Raw genomic sequence first — 20543 nt, forward strand, 5'->3', positions numbered from 1 at the left:
GTAAGGAGACATAAGAAAACAATATACACAATGACTACAACCATGCAAATGAAAAGTATAACCACCATAAAACAATTAAAAGTGATTATTGCAAAAAATACAAAGAACAAGAATGAGATCCAAAGAAGAAATATAAGAATATACCTTCACCCCACACTGTTTCAGAGGTAAGAGGTGCATAACTGTGGAGCAATTGTGTATATCTTCAGACTTTTTTTGTTTTGATAATTTTTTTCTTCTATTTCTTTTAAATGTATTATTTTTTATATGGAATAGTTTTCTAGTTGGAGAAAGAGTTACTAAGAGAAATTTTGATGATGTAAAAACAAAATATATCATTAAAATTTATTTTTAAAAAAAATTCTGGCATAGTAATATTTTTCTAATGTGATAAAATATCTAATATCAAAAGCTAGCATTATATTCGGTTGGGGAAATGCCAGAAGCTTTCCCAGTAAATAGAGGAACTACTATTTAATAGAGTTCTAGACAAGACAATAATAGCAATTAGACAAGGGAAAGAATTTAAAAGTATGAAGATAAGCAATAACAAGACAAAACTTTCCCTATTTGTTGATGACATGATTATTTTCTTAATGTGTCTTAGGTAATCAGCAAAAAAGCTAATTAAGATGATGGCTTCAGCAAAGTTGCAAATTGCAAAATAAACCCAAAGAAATAGCATCATTTTTATATAGTAATAACAAAATCAAGGAGATAAATATAGAAGTAGAAATTCAATTCATAATAACTACAAAATGCATAAAATATTTGGGAGTCAATCTACCAGAGAATACTCAATATCTGTCATATAGATACAATTATAAAACATTCCTTAGAGAAATAAAGACCAACTTAAATCATTTCAGGAATAATCAGCGCTCATGATTAAGACTTACTAATATTATAAAATTAACAATACTATCAAAATTATTTTATAGATAAATGATATACCAGTCAACCTCGCAAGCTAGACAAAATAATATCTAAATTAATTTGGAGAAACAAAAGATCTAGAATATAAAGGCAAGAATAAAGGGGGGGGGCAGCTAGGTGGCGCAGTGGATAGAGCACCAGCCCTGAAGTCAGGAGGACCTGAGTTCAAATCTGGCCTCAGACCAAACACTTGATACTTACTAGTTGTGTGACCCTGGGCAAGTCACTTAACCCCAATTGCCTAAAAATTAAAAAAAAAAAAAGAATGAGTTCTTTAAAATAAAGAAAAAAGAATAAAGGGGAGAAGTATTTCCAGATCTCAAACTATATTATGAAGCAGCAATCATGAAAACCTTCAAATTTGGTATCTGTTAAAAACAGAAAATTAGATTAATGGAACATATTAGATAAGGAAGAATCTAAAATAATTCAGCTCAATGTTCAGTAAACACCAAAATGTGAATTGTCTTGGAAAGAACTTTCTCTTTGATGAGAACTACTGGGGAAAAAAATGGAAGAAATTAGGTTTATATTAATATCTTACAATAAATTTAAGATGGACACACGACCTCAAAATTAAAGGTCAAGTGGGTAGGAGCAAATTCTTAACCAAACAAGGGATAAGGCAATCACAAAAGATAAAATTGATAATTTTGATAGCACAAAAGTAGAAACTTGTTTGCATGAACCACACTAATATAAGTAGGATAAAAAGCAAAGTAGTCAGCTAGGAAAAATTTTCTTTCTACTGCCTCTGATAAGGGTCTGATATCCCAGATATATAGGCAATTAATAAGTATGACTAAAAGCTATTTGCCCCAATGGTCAAAAGAAATAAACAAATAATTCTCAAAAGAAGAATGGAAAACCTGTAACAACCGTATGTCCCACAACACCAATAAGAGAAAGTCGGAATATCTCTGAAGTTTCACATCACACCCAATAAAATTGGCAAGGGTTTAAAAAAAAAAAAAGGAAAATATTTATGGTTGCAGAGGTTGTGGAAAAACAGGCACACTAATGTGTTGTTTGTGGAACTGTAAATTGTTCCAGCCATTCCAGAAAGCAGATTAAAATTGTGCAAAGACTTTCAAAAGGTCCGTAAACTTTGATTCAAAGATCCTGTTTCTAGGTAGGTACCCCAAAGAGATAAATGACAAAATAAAAAAAAATGTCTGATATGCACCACAATATTTATAGTAACTCTGTGTATAAGCGTGTTAGTGAAGAACTGGAACCAAAGTAAACTGCTCATTTATTAGGAATAGCTAAACAAATTTTGGTATATAAATGTAAGGGATTATTATTGCACAGTAAAAAAAAAAAAGATGAACATGGTAAATACAGAGAAACTTGGGAAGACAAGCATAAACTGATAGGAAGGAAAGTAAGCACAACTAGAAAAATAAAATGTGCCATGAAAACAGTTGAAAATGAATGCTGTGAAATTATAATGACCAAGCTTAGTCCTAGAGAAAAGATCTTTCCCTCTATATTTCTTCACATAATTGAAGTGCATAATTGGGTATAGAATACTGCATTTAACATTAGACTGTTCTGATGTATTAATTACTTTTCTGATACTTTTTTTTCTTCCTAATTTTTAAAAATCATTCTTATAAGGGATGGATTTATGAGAGAGGGAGGATATAGTAGGAAATGTAGGCGTTACAAGAATAAAAAAGAGTAATAAAAATTATTTTTAAAGTAATCTGTAATGAAAACATTTTTGCTTAGATGAGTACTTCATTTTTATTAATTTATTTGAACAAGCAAACTTTGATTGGTATTTAAGTAAACTCAGTCATGATTGAATTTTAAAATAAATTATGCAATTATAGTATAGCATTGCATGTCCTTCAGGTGATTCTAATTGCTCTCTGAAAAAATATAACATTAATATTCAGGAAAATCTTCAGATTACAATCATTCTATCAGATGAATATCATGTCCCTCATTGCCTATATAATAAATAGGTTCTTCTAATCTACATTAGAAATTTGCCATTCTTCACCCTGCCTGTGCTAAATCCAGTCTCTAGCTTCTCTCCTTTTCTGTCTGTCTCATCTTTGTTTTATTCTACCCATTCGTGGACCAGAAGTACTATCTGTATGTTTTACATGACTGTGATTGGAATTTTATTTTTTTTTTTTTGGCTGTTTTTTGGCGAGGCAATTGGGGTTAAGTGACTTGCCCAGGGTCACACAGCTAGTAAGTGTCAAGTGTCTGAGGCCAGATTTGAACTCAGGTCTTCCTGACTCCAAGGCCAGAACTTTATCCACTGTGCCCTAGCTGCCCCTGGAATTTTATTCTTGGACTTTCTTGTGACAGTTAAATAATGTAAGAATTATTTTCTTGCAAATTTTATTAAAACTGTGAGGGATTTTTTAAAAATCCTACTTATATCATGTTTTTTTTTATTGGTTCATAATGCTTAAAAAAAATGATAAAGCTTTTAAAACACTTGACCAGATTATATAGAAATTAGTAAACAAATAATATGAATATTGGGTAGGACCAGGTTTCTGAAAAATCATAAGTAGATTGTAATGACATATGTATGGAAAGCTTTATAAGGTACTACATAAGAAAAACAAAACTATACACATATTCAGTTTTATTTTTTAAATAGTGTTGACTCCTTTTTTTTTCTTTTAGCTGGCCCTCCATATACTTTTTATTTTGGCATCAAATTCTATGCTGAAGATCCCTGTGAACTTAAAGAAGAAATAACCAGGTATGATATTAACATTATTTTTCAACAGTTAACACGTGTGGAATCCAGCCTATGCTTATCTTAATTGGGTGTTCTTCAAGAGAGCTTGACAACACTGCACAGGGGTATGGGAACGCTAGATAGTGCTACACTAAAGGATGACAAAAAATTGACTTTCCCCTGGGAAACATTTCTGCCTTTTGGCACAACAGTGTGAAAAATGGCTATCCAACTTTCAATACTTATTCCCAGAATGAGTTCTAGTCATAACTTAGTCACTGTGCCCCTCTACCTATGTGTTTATTAATCTTGCCTATGTTGTACCATCCTTGTTTGCCAGTATCTATTGCAGTATTTAAGTTTAACATGTATAACACTATGCTATTATTTTTATTAGGTTTCTGTCTTTTTATATCTCACTGATTAAATTTTTGAGTATTGCTCCCCAATCCCATTTTTACCATAAGCCCTGAGGTTTCTGTTGCAAGATTTTGCAGAGATGGTGATTTTTAGGAATGAATATGTTGAGTTGTAGCAGAACTGATGGTAGTTTGTCCATTGCTTGCTTCAACAATTTTCAGCAAGCATTATTAAGCACTTACTTTGTACCAGACACTGCTAGGTGCTGGGAATACAAAAACAAGTCAAAGGAAAGACAGTCTCTGCCCTCAGGTAGCTTATGTTCTAATTAGGGAAGACAATACACATAAAAGGAAGCTGAAAGGGAGAAGGTAAGAATTGGACTTGGCCAATACGTTGAATTTTGGTGCTTGGTTGTGCTTATTTGTTACAAAGGGAGCCTTCTGTTTGGGGAACAGGGAAGGGTAAGCTAGCAGGGAGTGCTAGACATGGAAAATAAAAGCATCAATAAAGCACTTTGAAAGTACATAGTATAAAACAAAAAGCAGTTCGAAAGGAAACAGAAAATGGGCAAAGACATTTTAAAGAGAATCCTGGGAGTCAAGAGAAGAGGCTGGAAAGGAATGAAGACATGGCTGGCCTGGACACTTTCCTTTAAATGAAGGTTCTGGGAAGAAACAACTAAGCAGAAGAAGGGATTGAAGGAGTGGAGTGAATTTTCAGGGTGAGGATGTGAGGGAAAGAGTGAATTTATATGGTAAGAAGACTGCTGTAGCATAGTGAGAAAAGCCTGGTGACTCAGGAGTAGAACCTGAAGGGTCTTGGTGAGTGCTACAAAGACACTCAACTCAGGTGTCATCTTCTCCATGAAGATTTTGCTATTTACTCCAACAGAAGTGCTCCTATGCTTCCCAATTTCATCTCTCTCTTTGGTCTTCTATGTACTTAACACATTTAAACAGTTATTTTTTTTAACCGGTCTGCCAACATGTTTCTTTTTATTAATTTATTTTTAGTTTTCAACAATCACTTCCATATGCTTTTGAGTTTTAAATTTTTCTCCTCCTCCCTCCCCAAGACAGTGTACAATCTGATATAGGCTCTACATATACTTAACAATTACCAATTAATATGAACATTTCAGTATATGAAGAACAGAGAATTTAAAGTGGATTCATGAACTTTTATATATGTTAGGGTAGGAGTCAGTCTAGACAATTAATTATTCTCCCTCTTAAAGTAAATGATAAGATGCCCTGGTATCTTGAACACATGAGAATAAGTCTCAGTCAGTAAGTCAATCAATCAATAAAAGTCTTTAGACTAAGTTAAAAAAAATCCTTGAAAGGCATCGGATGTACTGGAATGACACTGACGGGAAGTCTGCCCTTATTGGATGAAGGACTTGGCTTGTATAAAACCCAGGAAACTGAAGTGAGTGGCAAGGTAAGACTGGTGTGTCCTTCATTCTTGAAGAGGACATCACTATCTTAGAGTCAAACTATAATGCGTCCGACTGTGGCTGATCAGACCAATACAAGCTTGCAGTGCTCCACCACCAGTTGCGCACAAATAGTCCCTGTGAACATTTGGTGTAGTTTCTCTAAATTTGTGCACCTCGAATTTCTTTTGAGCTAATTCAATTCTGCTTCCCTTATTGAGCACAGCTCCTTCTCTTTGGTCATCAGTCTAATATCTCTTCTCTGAAGTGAGTGGCAAGTTAAGATAGAGCATGCATGACTTCCTTCTAACTTCCTGGAAGCCCACTGCAATTTGTCCTCCTCAATCAAGTTCATCCAAGGAGGAAGGAAGGCTCCCTTTGTCTGTTAGTTTCCTTTCAAATGCATACTTAGCTCCAGCTCAGTAACCTAGTGGACAGGAAACAGTCTTACTCCAAAGGCCACGTAGGGGATTGCATCCAGCATAATATTTGATGCTTGTTGTCCAGGATTAGGCTTTCATTGGTCAGGTCTCTCATTTCATACATTTTTGGTATTTTTAAAGTATATGTTAAATTAACATATTGTAACAAAATTGCTCATTTCTTATCTCTTTCTGAACTGCTTTTTATTTTATACTATGTACTTAAAAATTTTTTTTGATGCTACTTTTTTTTTAATCTCTAGCACTACCTGCTAATTCATCCTTCCCTGACCCCCAAATATCAGTCTTCCTTCTATTTGTAATAAGCACATTCAAGCGCCATAATTCAACATATTGGCCATCTCTAAATATATATATATTTGCTTCCTCACTTCCAGTCCATCACTTTTCTGCCAAGAAGTGAGTGGTATAATTAATTATCAGTCTTCTGAAGTTATGATTGGTCACTTGATTATCATAGTTTTGTCTCAAAGTCGTTTTCTTTTACATTATTGGGATTATTTTGTAAACTAACTGATCTCCTGGTTCTGCTTATTTGACACTGCATCATCAATTCATACAAGTCTTCCCAGGTTGCTCTGAATTTGTTAAAGTTGTAATTTCTTATTGCGCAGTAGTGTTTTATTACATTCATGTACAACAATTTGTTCAGTCATTCTCCAATTGATGGGCTTTGTTTACAATTGGGGTCTTCCTCTGGGTTGACTTTGGCTTATATGCCAACTAGTGGCATGATATATGTACCACATAATATATATAATTTAGTGATTTCGGGTCTACAATTCCAAGTTGCTTTTTAAAATGGTTCTACAAATCCACAGCTCCAACAAAAGTGCATTAGTGTGCTTGTCCTCCCACACCTTCTTGAAAAATGGTCATTTTCCTTTTTTTTTTCACCTTTGCCAGTCTGATGGGTCTGAGGTAGAACCTTAGGGTAGTTTTAATTTGTGTAGCTCTTAATATTAGTGATTTGGGGGGAGAAATTTTTCACATGGTTGTTGATAATTATATTTCTTCACTTGAAAATTGTTTATACTACAATCACTGAAGGAATTATGGAATTTATACATGTTTAATTCCTTTATTAGATTGTATGCCTTTTGAAAGCAAGAGCTTTGTCATTTTTCATCTTTTTCTCTCTAGTATCTTTGACTGTATTTAGGAAGTGCTGAAAAATAGTTTTTGAATTAAGTTTGTTGCACTGAATAGAACATAACTTAGAGAACTGCATTGATTGTACTTTTTACATTGGGCTCTTCCCCACCCTCTCCATCTCCCTGTAAAAATCCTGTTCCGAGGACAAAAACAAAAGGCATTATTCTTATGCCTTTTTTTGCTCTCTTCCTAGATTTGGGGGCTCAAAGACTGGTAATGCAGAAAAGAATTATATTTGTTTTAGAGCCATGTCTTCACTCATGCCAATACAATGCCACATTCAATAATCACCCTAGAAACTTAGTATTGTTATTCTGCTGTCTTAAGTAACCCTATCATTTTGACTTTATTGATTCCAAAGAGTTTTTAAATGGTAATTTTAAAGATAGACATGAACTTTTCCAGTGAATAATTTTATATATGTATGTATGTGTGTATGTGTGTGTGTGTGTGTGTGTGTGTGTATAAATGTATATGTTGTAGGGGAGGAAGTGTGATGGTATTTTTAATACAAAGCTTTTAGATTAAGCTTCATCCTTTCATTACTTTGTTGAAAAACACAAAATTGCAACAAAAAAAAATTACCACAGTTAAGACAATAACACAATCAGATGGATTCAGAACCATTTGAATGGCCATACAGCACTAGAAAGACTAGAATTTAAGATTACATCAATTAATATAATGTATTTTCTTTTTATTTATCATAAGATAAAATACAGAATGAAAATTATTTCAAAGTAATATTAAAATAACATTTTGCATCAATTGAAAGTCCTTCTAGTGTTAAAGAGTAATTATTTAAAATTTTAAAAATAAACAAATGTTTTTTTTAAAGCCTAATTATTAATGATTTAGGGTCAACATGGGCAGCTAGGTGGCTCAGTGGATAGAGTAACAGGCCTGGAGTAAGGAAGACTCATCTTCATGAGTTCATATCTGTCCTCAGACACTTACTAGCTGTGTGACCCTAGGCAACTCATTTCACCCTGTTTGCTTCAGTTTTCTCATCTGTAAAAATAAGCTGAAAAAAGGAAATGGCAAACCACTCCAGTCAGTATCTTTGCCAAGAAAACCCCAAATGGAGTCATGAAGAGTCAGACCTATTATTATTAGTTGAACTAGATGATCACTGAAGTCCTTTCCCACTCTTTTTGATGAGGCAATCGAGGTTAAGTGACTTGCCCAGGGTCACACAGCTGGTAAGTGGTATGTGTCTGAGGCCAGATTTGAAACCATGTCTTCCTGACTCCAAGGCTGGAGTTCTATCTACTGCACCACCTAGCTGTCCCACTTCCCACTCTTAATTTCTATGATTCTGTGATCTCTGATGTGCAAAGCCTTGTTGCTGCATATTCTTTGCTTTGATTTGGCTTCCTTTTTCTGTACCAAGAGACTTACAAAATTCAGCCTCAGATTTATTAAGTTCAGTAAATAGTTTGGGTCCAGGAAACAACAACAACAACAACCCAACATATCCTGCTCTTCAGTATTTTCCATGTAGCCACTTCCTATCCTCCTTTTATCATGGCCTTGTGACCTCTGATAGAGACATGTCTGAGGGAGGGAGGGATTTGAGAAGGGCTCAAAAGACATTTTTAACACACCTTATGATGAACCACAATTATTATCACCCAGTACTTTCCTGTTCTCTGTGCCCAACACCTCAGAAATCTTAATGTACAGCACAGTCTGACAATTGGACTTTCAACACAGCAAAACACAGATAAAGAAAGTTGCCCAGATACTTGGCAAATTTGAAGTTATTCTTCTCTGCCACAGAGAGGGCTCAACTAAGCAAACTGAGTAAACACAATAGTTTCTGTCCTTCTGCATTTTATCTACTACCTACAGATGGTCTCATTTAGTACTTGGGGTTTCTTCATGCATCTGCTAACTAGCTCCATAACTCAGTTGGTCTGATGTCTTTAATCTGGTAACATTATTTCTCATCTAAGAGCTTGCTTTTACTCTTCACTCTTAAAAGGACTGTAAGTGACCCTGTTTCTTGGTGTGTTTGTTTCATAAAAGGAATAGAGTGCCTTCTGTTTCTTTTTTTGAGAATAATTTCTGTAACATAGCTATTAATTACAATGTAAATGTTTGATAGAATTCATTTGTCGACCCATCTGGCCCAGGTCTGTTTTCTTTGACAATTCATTTATGACTTGCTTAATTTTGTTTTTCTGAGCTTGAATTAAGGTGTTATTTTTTGTTTTGGTAATTTGTATTTTTTTTTGGTGGATAGTAGTCAATTTCCTTTGAATTCTATCTTTCACTGACATAATTGTGTATAGTGGTTTCTGGTAATTCTCTGAAATTTCCTCTCTAGTGTTGTTGAAGGAGATTGTCTTTAAAGTATAATAGTCAATAATAATGCCTGACATTTATATAGTACCTTCAACTTTGCAAAACATTTTATGTATAATGTCTTATCTGACCATCACAGTAACTCTCTGAGTTGGGTGCTGTAATTATTAGAATCTCTGTTTTGCCAATGAGGAACCTGAGATTATGTGACTTGTCCCAGGGTCACATAGCTAGGGACCATCAGTGGTGGGATTCAAAGTCAGGTCTTCTTGACTTTTAAGTCCACTGGTCTATACACTGTGCCAAAGCCAGTGACTATTTTACTGGGCCTTTACAGATATGACAGTACAGCAGACTTATGCAGTAATGGGGTTGTTGCTGGAGCTAGTATTTACTTATAATATGAATAGATTACTCTTGCTGAAATAATTACCCTAATAGTCAAGGTCTGAAATTTTTTCACTTGCTCCTGAAGCCTGTATACCATTTGTCTTAGTTATTTCAGAGTGGTTAGCATGGGAGGAAGGATGGTTACTATTATGTGCTGAGAGAACTATTATACCTGGGGCTCTCAAAACATGCCCTTAAGGTGATAGAAATCCTCCTATAAGTTGTCTTATCAAAGATGGAGCTTAAGTTGTTTTGGAATAGCCTTATGACTCAAGACTTAGCCCTTACTAGGAAACACTGTCTCTCCCTACAAACTATTAGAAGATATATTAAGTGGTACTACTAGATGCAAGATAGAGGGGAATATGTATGTTTACATGTGTGACTCTAAGAGTGGAGCCAAGATTCCCTGCCGCTAAAGGCACAATAGATGAAGCAATGGCAAGTTTACATTACAGAATTTCTTCTAGGGACCAACAAACAATATAGCTGTGGTCTTCTCAAGTAGTTACCTAGGTCTTAATGTCCCTATAAGCCACATAAACATCCTCAAAGTGATGTGCTCATCCTAATTATTAACTGTTAACTTGGTACTGTCCTTTATCCTCAAATGTCCCAGATATCATTGTCTTTGCTACTAGTAATTGTAGCTGACTCTGCCACTTTCTTTGCTAATAGTGCTGACTAAGGTAATTACTACCAATTTTCCGGGTGACTTCAGTCATGGTGGTGAAAGGGTAGTCTGTATGCCCAGGATAACAGCCTGGATTTAAGGGTATATCCTCTAAGGGCTTCTCCTCACCACTCTACTAAAAATATTGTCCTGATTTCTCACAAGGACATTGATCCTCCCTTGGAATGTCCTCTAACCACTGGAATTTCCTGACTTCCTCCCTGGTAAACGTAGATTTTTGTTACCTATACTGCTGAGGTTAATGGGAAAAGTTTCAGACAGTTTCTGGTTTGGGGAATCAACCTAAGGTTTATTATGAAGATCTTACCAATATAGATTTGCATGTACCAAAATGCTGAATCCCAGTGACAAAGGAGGTGCCAAGCATCACCAAAGCATACAAGAAACCAATAGAATGTGACTCCCCTGGCCACCTTCCCAAGAGCTGACATGGGGAAGAAACACACAGAGAAATACCCATATAAGAAAAGGCCTTCAGGGATCCCAAATAACACAACTTTGGCCTAAGTTACTCTTTACAAACAACCAAATCTGGTGTTTAGTCTCCCCTATGATGAATAATCCAAGAGAGCAGACAGTTCCATTCTTCTTCCTCCTTAAACCTTTCTACTACACGGACTCATCACATGTTCATAAAACTGTGTTTTTCCTTTAATGCATTGTTCCAATTTTTTTTTTGGTGAGGCAGTGGGATTAAGTGACTTGCCTAGGGTCACACAGCTAGTAAGTATCATGTGTCTGAGGCTGGATTTGAGCTTGGGTCCTCCTGCCTCCAGGGCCAATGCTCTATCCACTTCGCCACCTACCTGCTCCTGCAATTTTCTATTAATAATGTGTCCTTCCAGCTCCACATGATTCTTAAAAAGAGGAGCCAATCCTATAATTTCATTGATATAGTTAACTTCTAGATGAGGAGATTTCCTCTATCCACACAGGCTGATAACCTTTTCTATGGTGTGATGCACTCATCAGAGAGTGCTGTGATGCTCTTACAGGAGTGCTTCTAGTTTGCTCTCTATTCATAGTGCTGGCACAGTCTCTGGTGGGACCAGGATGACTATACCCTGGAGAACTGAGATCTCTAGCTCCCTCTCTCCTGCCTTTCCAAGGTCTCCTTTTAATTATCTCCACAACAAACTATTCAGCCACAGCCAGATCATCAGTGTCTCTGCAAATGAAGGATAGACCCTGGCATGCCTGTTATTAGCATCAACCTTAAGCAGTGCCTCAACTCAGTGCTCTGATACCTGTCTATCACTACTCTCCAAGTATTACTGGTCTCTAAATTGTCTCATCTCATAGTCTTCCAAGTAGAAATTCAGCTGGGCAAATACGTTAATTATACCTGCCTGGAAAGTTGTGTTTTTAATTTAATTCCTTCTTACTAACAATAGGAACAGGGATAAGGACTAGGCATGTGATTTCATTGACATAGGTAACACAGGTATGTGGAATTCTTTCTGTGAATGCATATCTTCACTATCTCTGCAATTTAGGAGAGAGCTAAGAGATTAAGTGACTTGCCTAGGGTCACATAGCTAGAATGTGTCAAAGGTGGAACTTAATCCTAGGTCTTCCTGACTCTGGACAGCTCTCTATCCACTGCACCAGGCTACTTCTTAGCAATTATTCCTAAATGTCAAAAATATTTATATATGTGAGTAATATGCTTTCTTTCTATGCTCTTGTAAAATTTGGAGTCTGAGATATTTTTTTAAGTTTTATTGATGTTTTGCTTTTACATTTCAAACATTTACAGATTACTCCTATTCCTTGTAACAAAGTAAAACAGATAAGCAACACTAATACCTAATCTGAAAGTACATGCGGCATTCCACATCTGTAGCATCTCCTCCCCTAGTTCTCTCAGAAATCAACAGAAAAATCTATTTTCTCCACCTCCCACTCCAAATCTAATTGGAAAAGAAGAGAAAAGAAAAGGCAAGGCAGAGCAAAGTAGGCAGAGCAGGGCAAGGCAAGGTCTTTGTTCATAAATCTAGATTGCTTTCCAAAATGGTTGTACCCTTTTTCAGACCAACAATAATGCGTCACTTCTACTCAAATTGAGTCTGTGTTGATGTACTTATATCTAAGACATGGTTAAATCTCTTTGCTTTACCACTATACGTTGGTCCCAATTAGTGTGAATAGTGAATCCCTGAAGAGGTCACATTATTTGAATTCAAACTTCATACTTCTATTGGGGTGCCCTTTAATTACATAATTATATCTCCAAGTAGCACAAATTTGAATACATGTGACCAGTTCACAAGATTCATTCATTATTCATACTAATCAGGTGCTCGCTGTATGCCTACATGCCAGGGGAAAGTAATGTTATGTAAGTAAAGCTTGTTTAATATTACCACGACTATGAATGTCTGAAGCCATAAATGTATACATCTTTATTGATTTTCTCTTTCATTTCTTTTTTTTTTTTTTAGGTATCAATTTTTTTTGCAGGTGAAACAAGATGTGCTACAAGGGCGACTGCCCTGTCCAATCAACATTGCTGCTCAGCTGGGAGCATATGCTCTCCAATGTAGGTGCCCACTAGTTAATGTAATAATACATCTTTTCCTGTTTCATGGGAATGAGGTAGTACCTCAGAGTTGTTTTAATATTTTTTTCATTTCATGATACTTTTGTTAATTTCTGTATCTAATTCCTTTAGTTTTTGAGTTCTGAAGAAATTTCAGTTTCATTTCTAGAATTTTTCTTAGTATTGTTTGAGCATGTTTTTCTCCTTTGTCTTTCCCACTGCTCATGATGCCATTGGCATTTTATAAACCTCACCCAAGACCTTTTATATAAAATTGATGCTGCTAATTAAAAATGAGTATTATCAGTGCGTTAGAATTAGAGTTTTAGAGCTAATCAAAATTATTTTTACTGAAACATAAAAACTAAATTTCTTCTAAAATATAATGCCTTATTTATTAGGCTTCATTCATGTGCACATTTTAAAACACCTACTGTGTGTCTGGTACTAGGCTAGGTATCAGGGATGCACATTAAAAACAAAACAGTCTATACCCTCAGGGAGCTTATTCTTTTGAGGGGAAACAACGTGTACACAAAAAAGTAAATTTTCTGTGTCTGTCTAGTATATATGTAAATGTATGCTACATATACACTTATACAAATACATATATTTGATACACAGTACTTTCAAGGGGATGACATTAGCCACTAGGGGAATCAGAATAGATTTGCTATATATAGGAGGTGGCATGTGAACCAAGAGTTTTAAGGAATTTAGGAAAGCTAAGATACTGAGGAAGGGAGGGAGATTGTTTCAAGCATAGGGGACAACTTGGGCAGAGACACTGAGATAAGAAATGGAATATTGTGTGCTGGGAACAAAAGTAAGATAGTTTGGTGGTGATGTAAAAAGAGCAGCTAGGTGGAACAGTAGATAGAATGTTGTGCCTGGAGTCAGAAATATCTGAGTTCAAATCTAGTCTCAGACACTTACTATCTGTGTGACTATGGGCAAATCACTTAACCTCTATTTGCCTCATTTCCTTTATCTGTAAAATGGGAATATTATATTGTATTATATTATATTGTATTATATTATATTGTATTGTATTGTATCGTATTATATCATATCATATCATATATCATATCATATCATATCATATCATATTATATTATATTATATTATATAATATTATATAATATTATATTATATTTTATTATATTATATTATATTATATTATATTATATTATATTATATTATATTATATTATATTATATTATATTATATTATATTATATTATATACGGGTTTAATAATTTTTAATGGTTTGGAGTTATAATCACGAATGTTATTTAACGTCTCTATGTGTTCTAGTATTTCTTCTCTTTCCCCTTTGTAGCTAGCTGTCTTCCCCTTGCCATTGTTGTCTGCTGCATTCTATCCTATTATCACCTCTAATTTCTGCCCTAGTTTTTTGGGCTTTTTTCTTTTGGTTGCTTGCTGCTCTACTACTTTTTTCTCATTCTTTCTGCTTTCTATTTTTCTTTCTTATTGATTTTCTCCTTCTCTTTAGGCTTCTCCTCTGCTTTATATTTGCTTAAGTAAAGGTAGGATTTTATGACTGGCCCTAATCAGTAATCAACTTCTTTTCCTTCTAATTGGTAAACTGCTTATATTTCATTGTATGTGATCTGCAGGTCTTTGGCTATTTTCTTCATTGCATGTTTTTCATGTGTTTGCAGAGAACCTGGAAAGTGATTTTACTATATACTTTAAACTATTCATTAATTCTGATTGGCCTTCACCCAATTGGTTTAAATAAATGAAGTTTTAATCTAGTGGGGGAAGCATAGCTATTGATTGAAACGTGGCAATAAATTAATTATAGGGGAGGGATTACATTTACTTGTAAAATTCCTGAAAAGATATGTGTAAAACATTGAGAATTTGATAGTGAATTCTAGGTAATATGTCTCAAAGATAGCTCTATTTATAAATTCTTTGATTAATAATGATTATTTTAGTTGATTTTCAGTATGATCAAATATATGTATGCTCGATGACTATGTAAATCACTGGAAATCCGTCATTGATCATATACAAATTTACCTGTTTCTATAACTTGTGTTAGTATTTGTGTTAGCCTTATTGTTACCTTGGAAAAACAATAAACATAGTCTGTATTTGTGATATTCCACAACATTTTCAATGATTTTCAGTGCATATATGTGACTGACTCTTCTAGAGCAGGAGTGGTGCAAGAATGAATTGATATTGGAAAAAGAGAGTAAAATGAAAATTATTATTAAGTAGGAATCAGGAGGAATTCAGAGAATCAAAGGGTCATATATTTAAAGCTGATAAGACCCTCCAAGGCTATCTAATACAGTCTACACATTTTACAGAGGAGGAAACTGAAGTTCAGAAAAACCTTGCCCAAGGTCACACCAGAAGTAAAGGTCAGAGGTGAGATTACATACTTGTGAACTCTGACTTCTGGAGTCAGTGCTAATTCCACCACACCAAGAGTTAAATGACTGAGGTTCTTATTTTCAATTTTCCTCTTTATTCATCTCCATGGAGTGATAAGTAGCCCTGTTTTTAATCTTAGAGAATTGTCATTCAAGATGATATTAGTGAATCAAGTTAATATATGTTCCATGCGATAACGTTTGTAGTCAGAGTATGCTGAGCAAGATTTTAAAAAAACTTCTTCCAGTATAGTATCTCTAAACTTTAGTTGATTACTATTTCTTTACTGTATGCTAAAATAACTTCAGTAAAAGTTACATTACAAATGCAGACTTTGGGAAAGCAAGGTTTTGCTCATGTTTATTAATCAGGAATTTGGTTATACTAAGTGTAACACCTACCTCCAGATCTTTGTTACTTGAAATTTTTTAGTCATTTTCATATGAATTTAAAAACATAATAAAGCATTTGAAGAAAATAGCTAAACAGCCTGACAAAGAACTTTTTTATGTGTATTTCCAAATTTGGAGGTGGAAGTGGAAAATGACATTGTTTTTCTCTATTTGTAGCTGAACTTGGAGATTATGACCCATATAAGCACACTGCAGGATATGTGTCTGAGTACCGATTTGTTCCAGATCAAAAGGAAGAACTTGAAGATGCTATAGAACGAATACACAAAACTCTAATGTAAGAAATAATGTTCAGATCATACAAACATCTTATGGAATAGGAAACCTTAGTGTGTGTGTGTGTGTGTGTGTGTGTGTGTGTGTGTGTGTTGCCTCTTTTCTTGGTATAAATGTTTGCTATCCAATGTTTTATGATTATCCACAAGTAAGTGTACTTTATATTTAGGAAGTAGCAACAAAGCCAGAAATGAGACTATGCTTTTCATATTCTCTAAGGATATATATTAACAGAACAGGCACTTTGAGATTATCCATGCTCTCCATTGATAGAAATTCTGAGAAAAGGCTCGCAGTATTGAAGTTGTAATTCAGTTACACTTGTTTTGGTTAAATCCTCTCTCAGATTAACTTTGTGTATGGGAGAAGAACTCCATTTACTAAAACATTCTTCTTAGGCATTATTCCCTTCTAAATTTAACTTTGCTCATAACAAAGTAAAATAATTGTAGAATCAATTTGATAACAAAATGTTTGCTTAAAGAATCAAATTCTTTAATTTTTGTGAGAAGTAAGAGCAAGGTGTTAAACTGCAATCAGGAAAAGCCACTACAACAGCATGTACTAAGGTCTTCCATCTTGATCACAGAGTCCATCATTTTAGGTTTTCCCTGGAAAAGATGTTCAAAGAAAGCTTGTTAGTACATTTTGGAGGGCAGACAAGTTAGTACTTTTGAGAATGATTCTTTTTTTTGTTGTTTGTCAATATTTATTAACATATAAATTTTTCATTCACTTGTTACCACATAATAATGATAAAGAACAAACACAAGATACAATGTATTCCCATTTTCCTTTCTGTATTTTATACAGAAGATGAAGTGATTTCATCAGGAGATTACCATGTTGACATTTAATGCTTCTTAAGCTTTCCAAATGTGACCATGTTAAAAATACACTTTTTTATGGAGAACAAAAATTTCGATTACTCATACAAATACCAAAAAATAAATCAGCATAAGAGGAAAGTAAAAAGCCTTCACTATTTATATTTTCTATAAGCATTTCATATCTACCAGATATACTTTGGTTGTTTTGAATGGTGTGCCACAGAATTATTTTATAGATCTTCTATATCTACTAGAGTAGGGGATATGATTGAGATCATATGCATAGAATTATAATCTTAGAAGATTTAACATAGCAAAATGATGAAATTACCCTTTGGGCAAAAAAGGAAGATTTAATACTTGTTTGGGTTATATATTATTGAGCACTGTTTTTTCTACTTCCAGTGAAAAATTTACATTAAACTAAGGATCAGAGTTCTAATCAGATATGAACAGTTTTCAGATGAAGTAATCAAAGCTATCTATAACCATATGAAAAAAAATGCTCTACACTATTGATTGGAGAAATGTAAATTAAAGTAATTCTGAGGTACTACCACATACTATGAGGTTGGCTAATAAGACAGAAAAGGAAAATTGGCAAATAGTGGAGGGGATGAGGGAAAAAAATGAGACTTCAATACACCATTGGTAGAGTTGTGAACTGATTCAATCCATCTGTAGAGAACTTTGGAACTATGCCCAAAGGACTATAAGACCAAGACCGTTTGACCTAGCAATACCATTACTAGATCTGTATCAAAAAAGAGATAATTTTTAAAAAGGGGGAAAGCACCTAAGTGTACAAAAATATTTGTAGCAGCTCTTTTCTGGGGGCAAAGAATTTGAAACTGAGGGGATGCTCATCAACTGAGGAATGATTGAACAAATTGTGGTATATGATTATGGTGCAATATTATTATACTATGAGAAATAATGAGCAGGATGCTCTCAGAAAAACCTGGAAAGATTTAACATGAGCTGATGCAAAGTGAAATGTATTGTGCACAAAGTAACATCAATATTGTGTGAAGATAAGCTGTGAATGACTTAGCTATTCTCAACAGTATAATAATCCAAGACAGCTGTGAAGGATTTATGATGAAAAACGCTATCTGTTCCCAGAGAAAGAACTGATAGTGTTTGAATATAGATTGAAGCATATTTTTTTTACTTTATTTTTCTTGAGTTTTTTCCACCTTTGGTCTATGTTTTCTTTCACAACATGACTATTATGGACATGTTTTGCATGACTATACATGTATAACCTGTATTGAATTGTTTGCCTTCTTAATGAGGTGGGGTATGTAGAGGAGGAAGGGAGAGAATTTGGAACTCAAAGTTTTAAAAATGAATGTTAATAAATAAAAAAAAAATTTAAAATTAAAAAAGGAATGTTAAAAATTGTTTTTGTGTGTATCTGGGGAAAAAATAAAATACTGAATAAAAAGTTACTGATCTTTAAAAGTACATATCCTTTGCCCCAGTGATACCACTACTGGATTGATACTTCAAAAAGATTTTTTTAAAAAAAGGAAAATTATCCATATATACAAAAATATTTATAGTAGCTCTTTGTTTGTAGCAAAGAACTGGAGGCAAGTAAAATGCCCATAAATGGCTTGCTAAACAAATTTTGGTATATGAATGTAATGGAATATTATTGTGCTATAATAAATTGTGAAAGGGACAATCTCAGAAAATTGGTAAGATTTGTATGAACTAATGAAGTTTTACGATGTGAGCAAAACCAGGGGAATGACTTATATAGTAACAGCAATGTGGTAAAAAAAAAAATAACTCTGAAAGATTTAAAAATTGTGTTCTACTAACTGTAGTTTGAGAGAACTAATCATATAGCATAATCTAAGACATAAAAACTAATTCTTTTCACATGACAGAATTAGAATGCTTTAGTTTCCTCAGCAGTATAGTAACTGTCATTAATATAAATTTATTTTTTCCCAAAATATAGGGGTCTAGTACCTTCTGAGGCAGAAATAAAATACTTGGGAATTGCCAAATCCCTGGAAATGTATGGAGTTGACCTCCATCCTGTCTATGTGAGTATTATTTAACATTAAATATATTCAACTGATATCTTTTGTTATTTTTCAGTTGTGTCTGACTCTTTGTGATCCCACTTGAGGTTTTCTTGGCAGAGATACTGAAGTAATTTCCTACTTCCTTCTCCAGCTCATTTTACAGATGAAGAACTGAGGCAAACAGGGTGAAGTGACTTGCCCAGGGTCACACAGTTAGTATCTGAGGCCAGATTTGAACTCAGGAAGATGAGTCTTCCTGACTTGAGGCCTGACACACTATCCACTGTGTCACTTAGCTGCCCGTGTCATCTTTTAAAAGTCACCAAATTTATGTATAAAAAGCTATAATCAGGCTATTTAGCAACTATAGGGTACTTTTATGCCTGTTTATCAAATGCATAGCAAAACTTTGGAAAGGAACATGAATTGAACTTACCCATAGGAAAAAGAAATTAGTTTTGCATGAAAGGTTGTGATTATATTTCTATCAGTAGTAGACAATTACTTGAGCTTGAAGATACAGCATGGATAATAATTCTCAGTATCTAGTCAAAAGTGTCCAGAAGATATAAAGCTGACTATCATTGATTATATTGAACATAAAATATGAAGCTACTTCAGAAAATTGATTGTGTGGTCACATTCACAAAAATCATTTCATAGGAAATAAAATACCAGGAAGAGCAGCTAATTGTTTTAATTTTTGTTGCAAAGGTTCTGTAAATGTTATAGTAGTGGTAATTTTTTTTTTTGGTAAGGCAGTTGGGGTTGAGTGACTTGCCCAGGATCACACAGCTAGTGTTATGTGTCTAAGGATATGAACTCAGGTCCCCCTGACTCCCAGGCCAGTGCTCTATCCATTGCACCACCTAGCTGTCTCTGTTTTTAAGTAGACTCCATATGCAATGCTGTAGTGACATGCAGTTTTATGAAATTTCTCCAGGATCAGGGCACATATAATCAGCAAGAAATTGGTGTAACAAATTAATTTAAGTTGAAGCACTTTTTTTCTCCAGTTATTATTTATTCAAATGGGTCTCATTGATTTGGGAGTTTCCTCCAACAGTGTAGATCAACTCACCCATGCCTGCCCATTGCTTGGGAGTCTTGTTCATTTTCTCCCCAAAGTACTCCACAGGGGGGGTCTACCCCAATATGGCAGTTGACACATCAAGAGTTCCAGTAGAGCCACCTGGCATTTCTCAGTTTGCCATATGACCAGTTCATCTTCTCTTTCTGTCATATGATATTTTGATATATTCTTTTAATCCCATTCTTTGAAGTTTCTCTTGGGAAATTTGTTGTACCTTGTCTTAGCCAGCTCACTGGCAGAGTGGGCAGAGACTGGGGCTTTGAATCAGGAAGCTCTGAGTTCAAATCCTGCCTCAGACACTCTCTGACTCTGGGTAAGTCTCTTAACCTCTCTCAGCCACAATTACCTCACCATTTTCAAAATAGAGATAATAACAGAGATAATAATCTCCCTGGGTTGTGGGAGGATCAGTTTTTGATAATGTATGTAAAGAACTTTACAAACTTTAAATATATGTACTACTATATAAATGGTAGCTATTATTC

General features: G+C 34.4%; 1 protein-coding gene and 1 long non-coding RNA gene across 3 annotated transcripts in view; one reads left to right on the forward strand and one right to left on the reverse strand.

Moving 5' to 3' along the window:
• Window positions 1-20543, forward strand: part of EPB41L4A (erythrocyte membrane protein band 4.1 like 4A) — a 188271-nt gene that overhangs the window by 88935 nt on the left and 78793 nt on the right. The window contains exons 4-7 of the mRNA XM_021009510.2: window positions 3595-3673; window positions 12890-12987; window positions 15971-16091; window positions 18896-18983. Of these exons, the coding sequence (XP_020865169.1) occupies window positions 3595-3673; window positions 12890-12987; window positions 15971-16091; window positions 18896-18983 (386 nt within the window). The remainder of the gene's footprint in view (window positions 1-3594; window positions 3674-12889; window positions 12988-15970; window positions 16092-18895; window positions 18984-20543) is intronic.
• LOC110223819 (uncharacterized) overlaps window positions 16552-20543 on the reverse strand; it is a 41095-nt gene continuing 37103 nt past the window's right edge. For both annotated transcript variants that reach the window (XR_002328798.2, XR_002328796.2), the window contains exon 3: window positions 16552-16701. This is a non-coding gene — a long non-coding RNA (uncharacterized LOC110223819). The remainder of the gene's footprint in view (window positions 16702-20543) is intronic.

Source organism: Phascolarctos cinereus, unplaced genomic scaffold (assembly GCF_003287225.1).
Source record: "Phascolarctos cinereus isolate Bilbo 61053 unplaced genomic scaffold, phaCin_HiC Scaffold_4;HRSCAF=312, whole genome shotgun sequence".
Classification (NCBI taxonomy): domain Eukaryota; kingdom Metazoa; phylum Chordata; class Mammalia; order Diprotodontia; family Phascolarctidae; genus Phascolarctos; species Phascolarctos cinereus.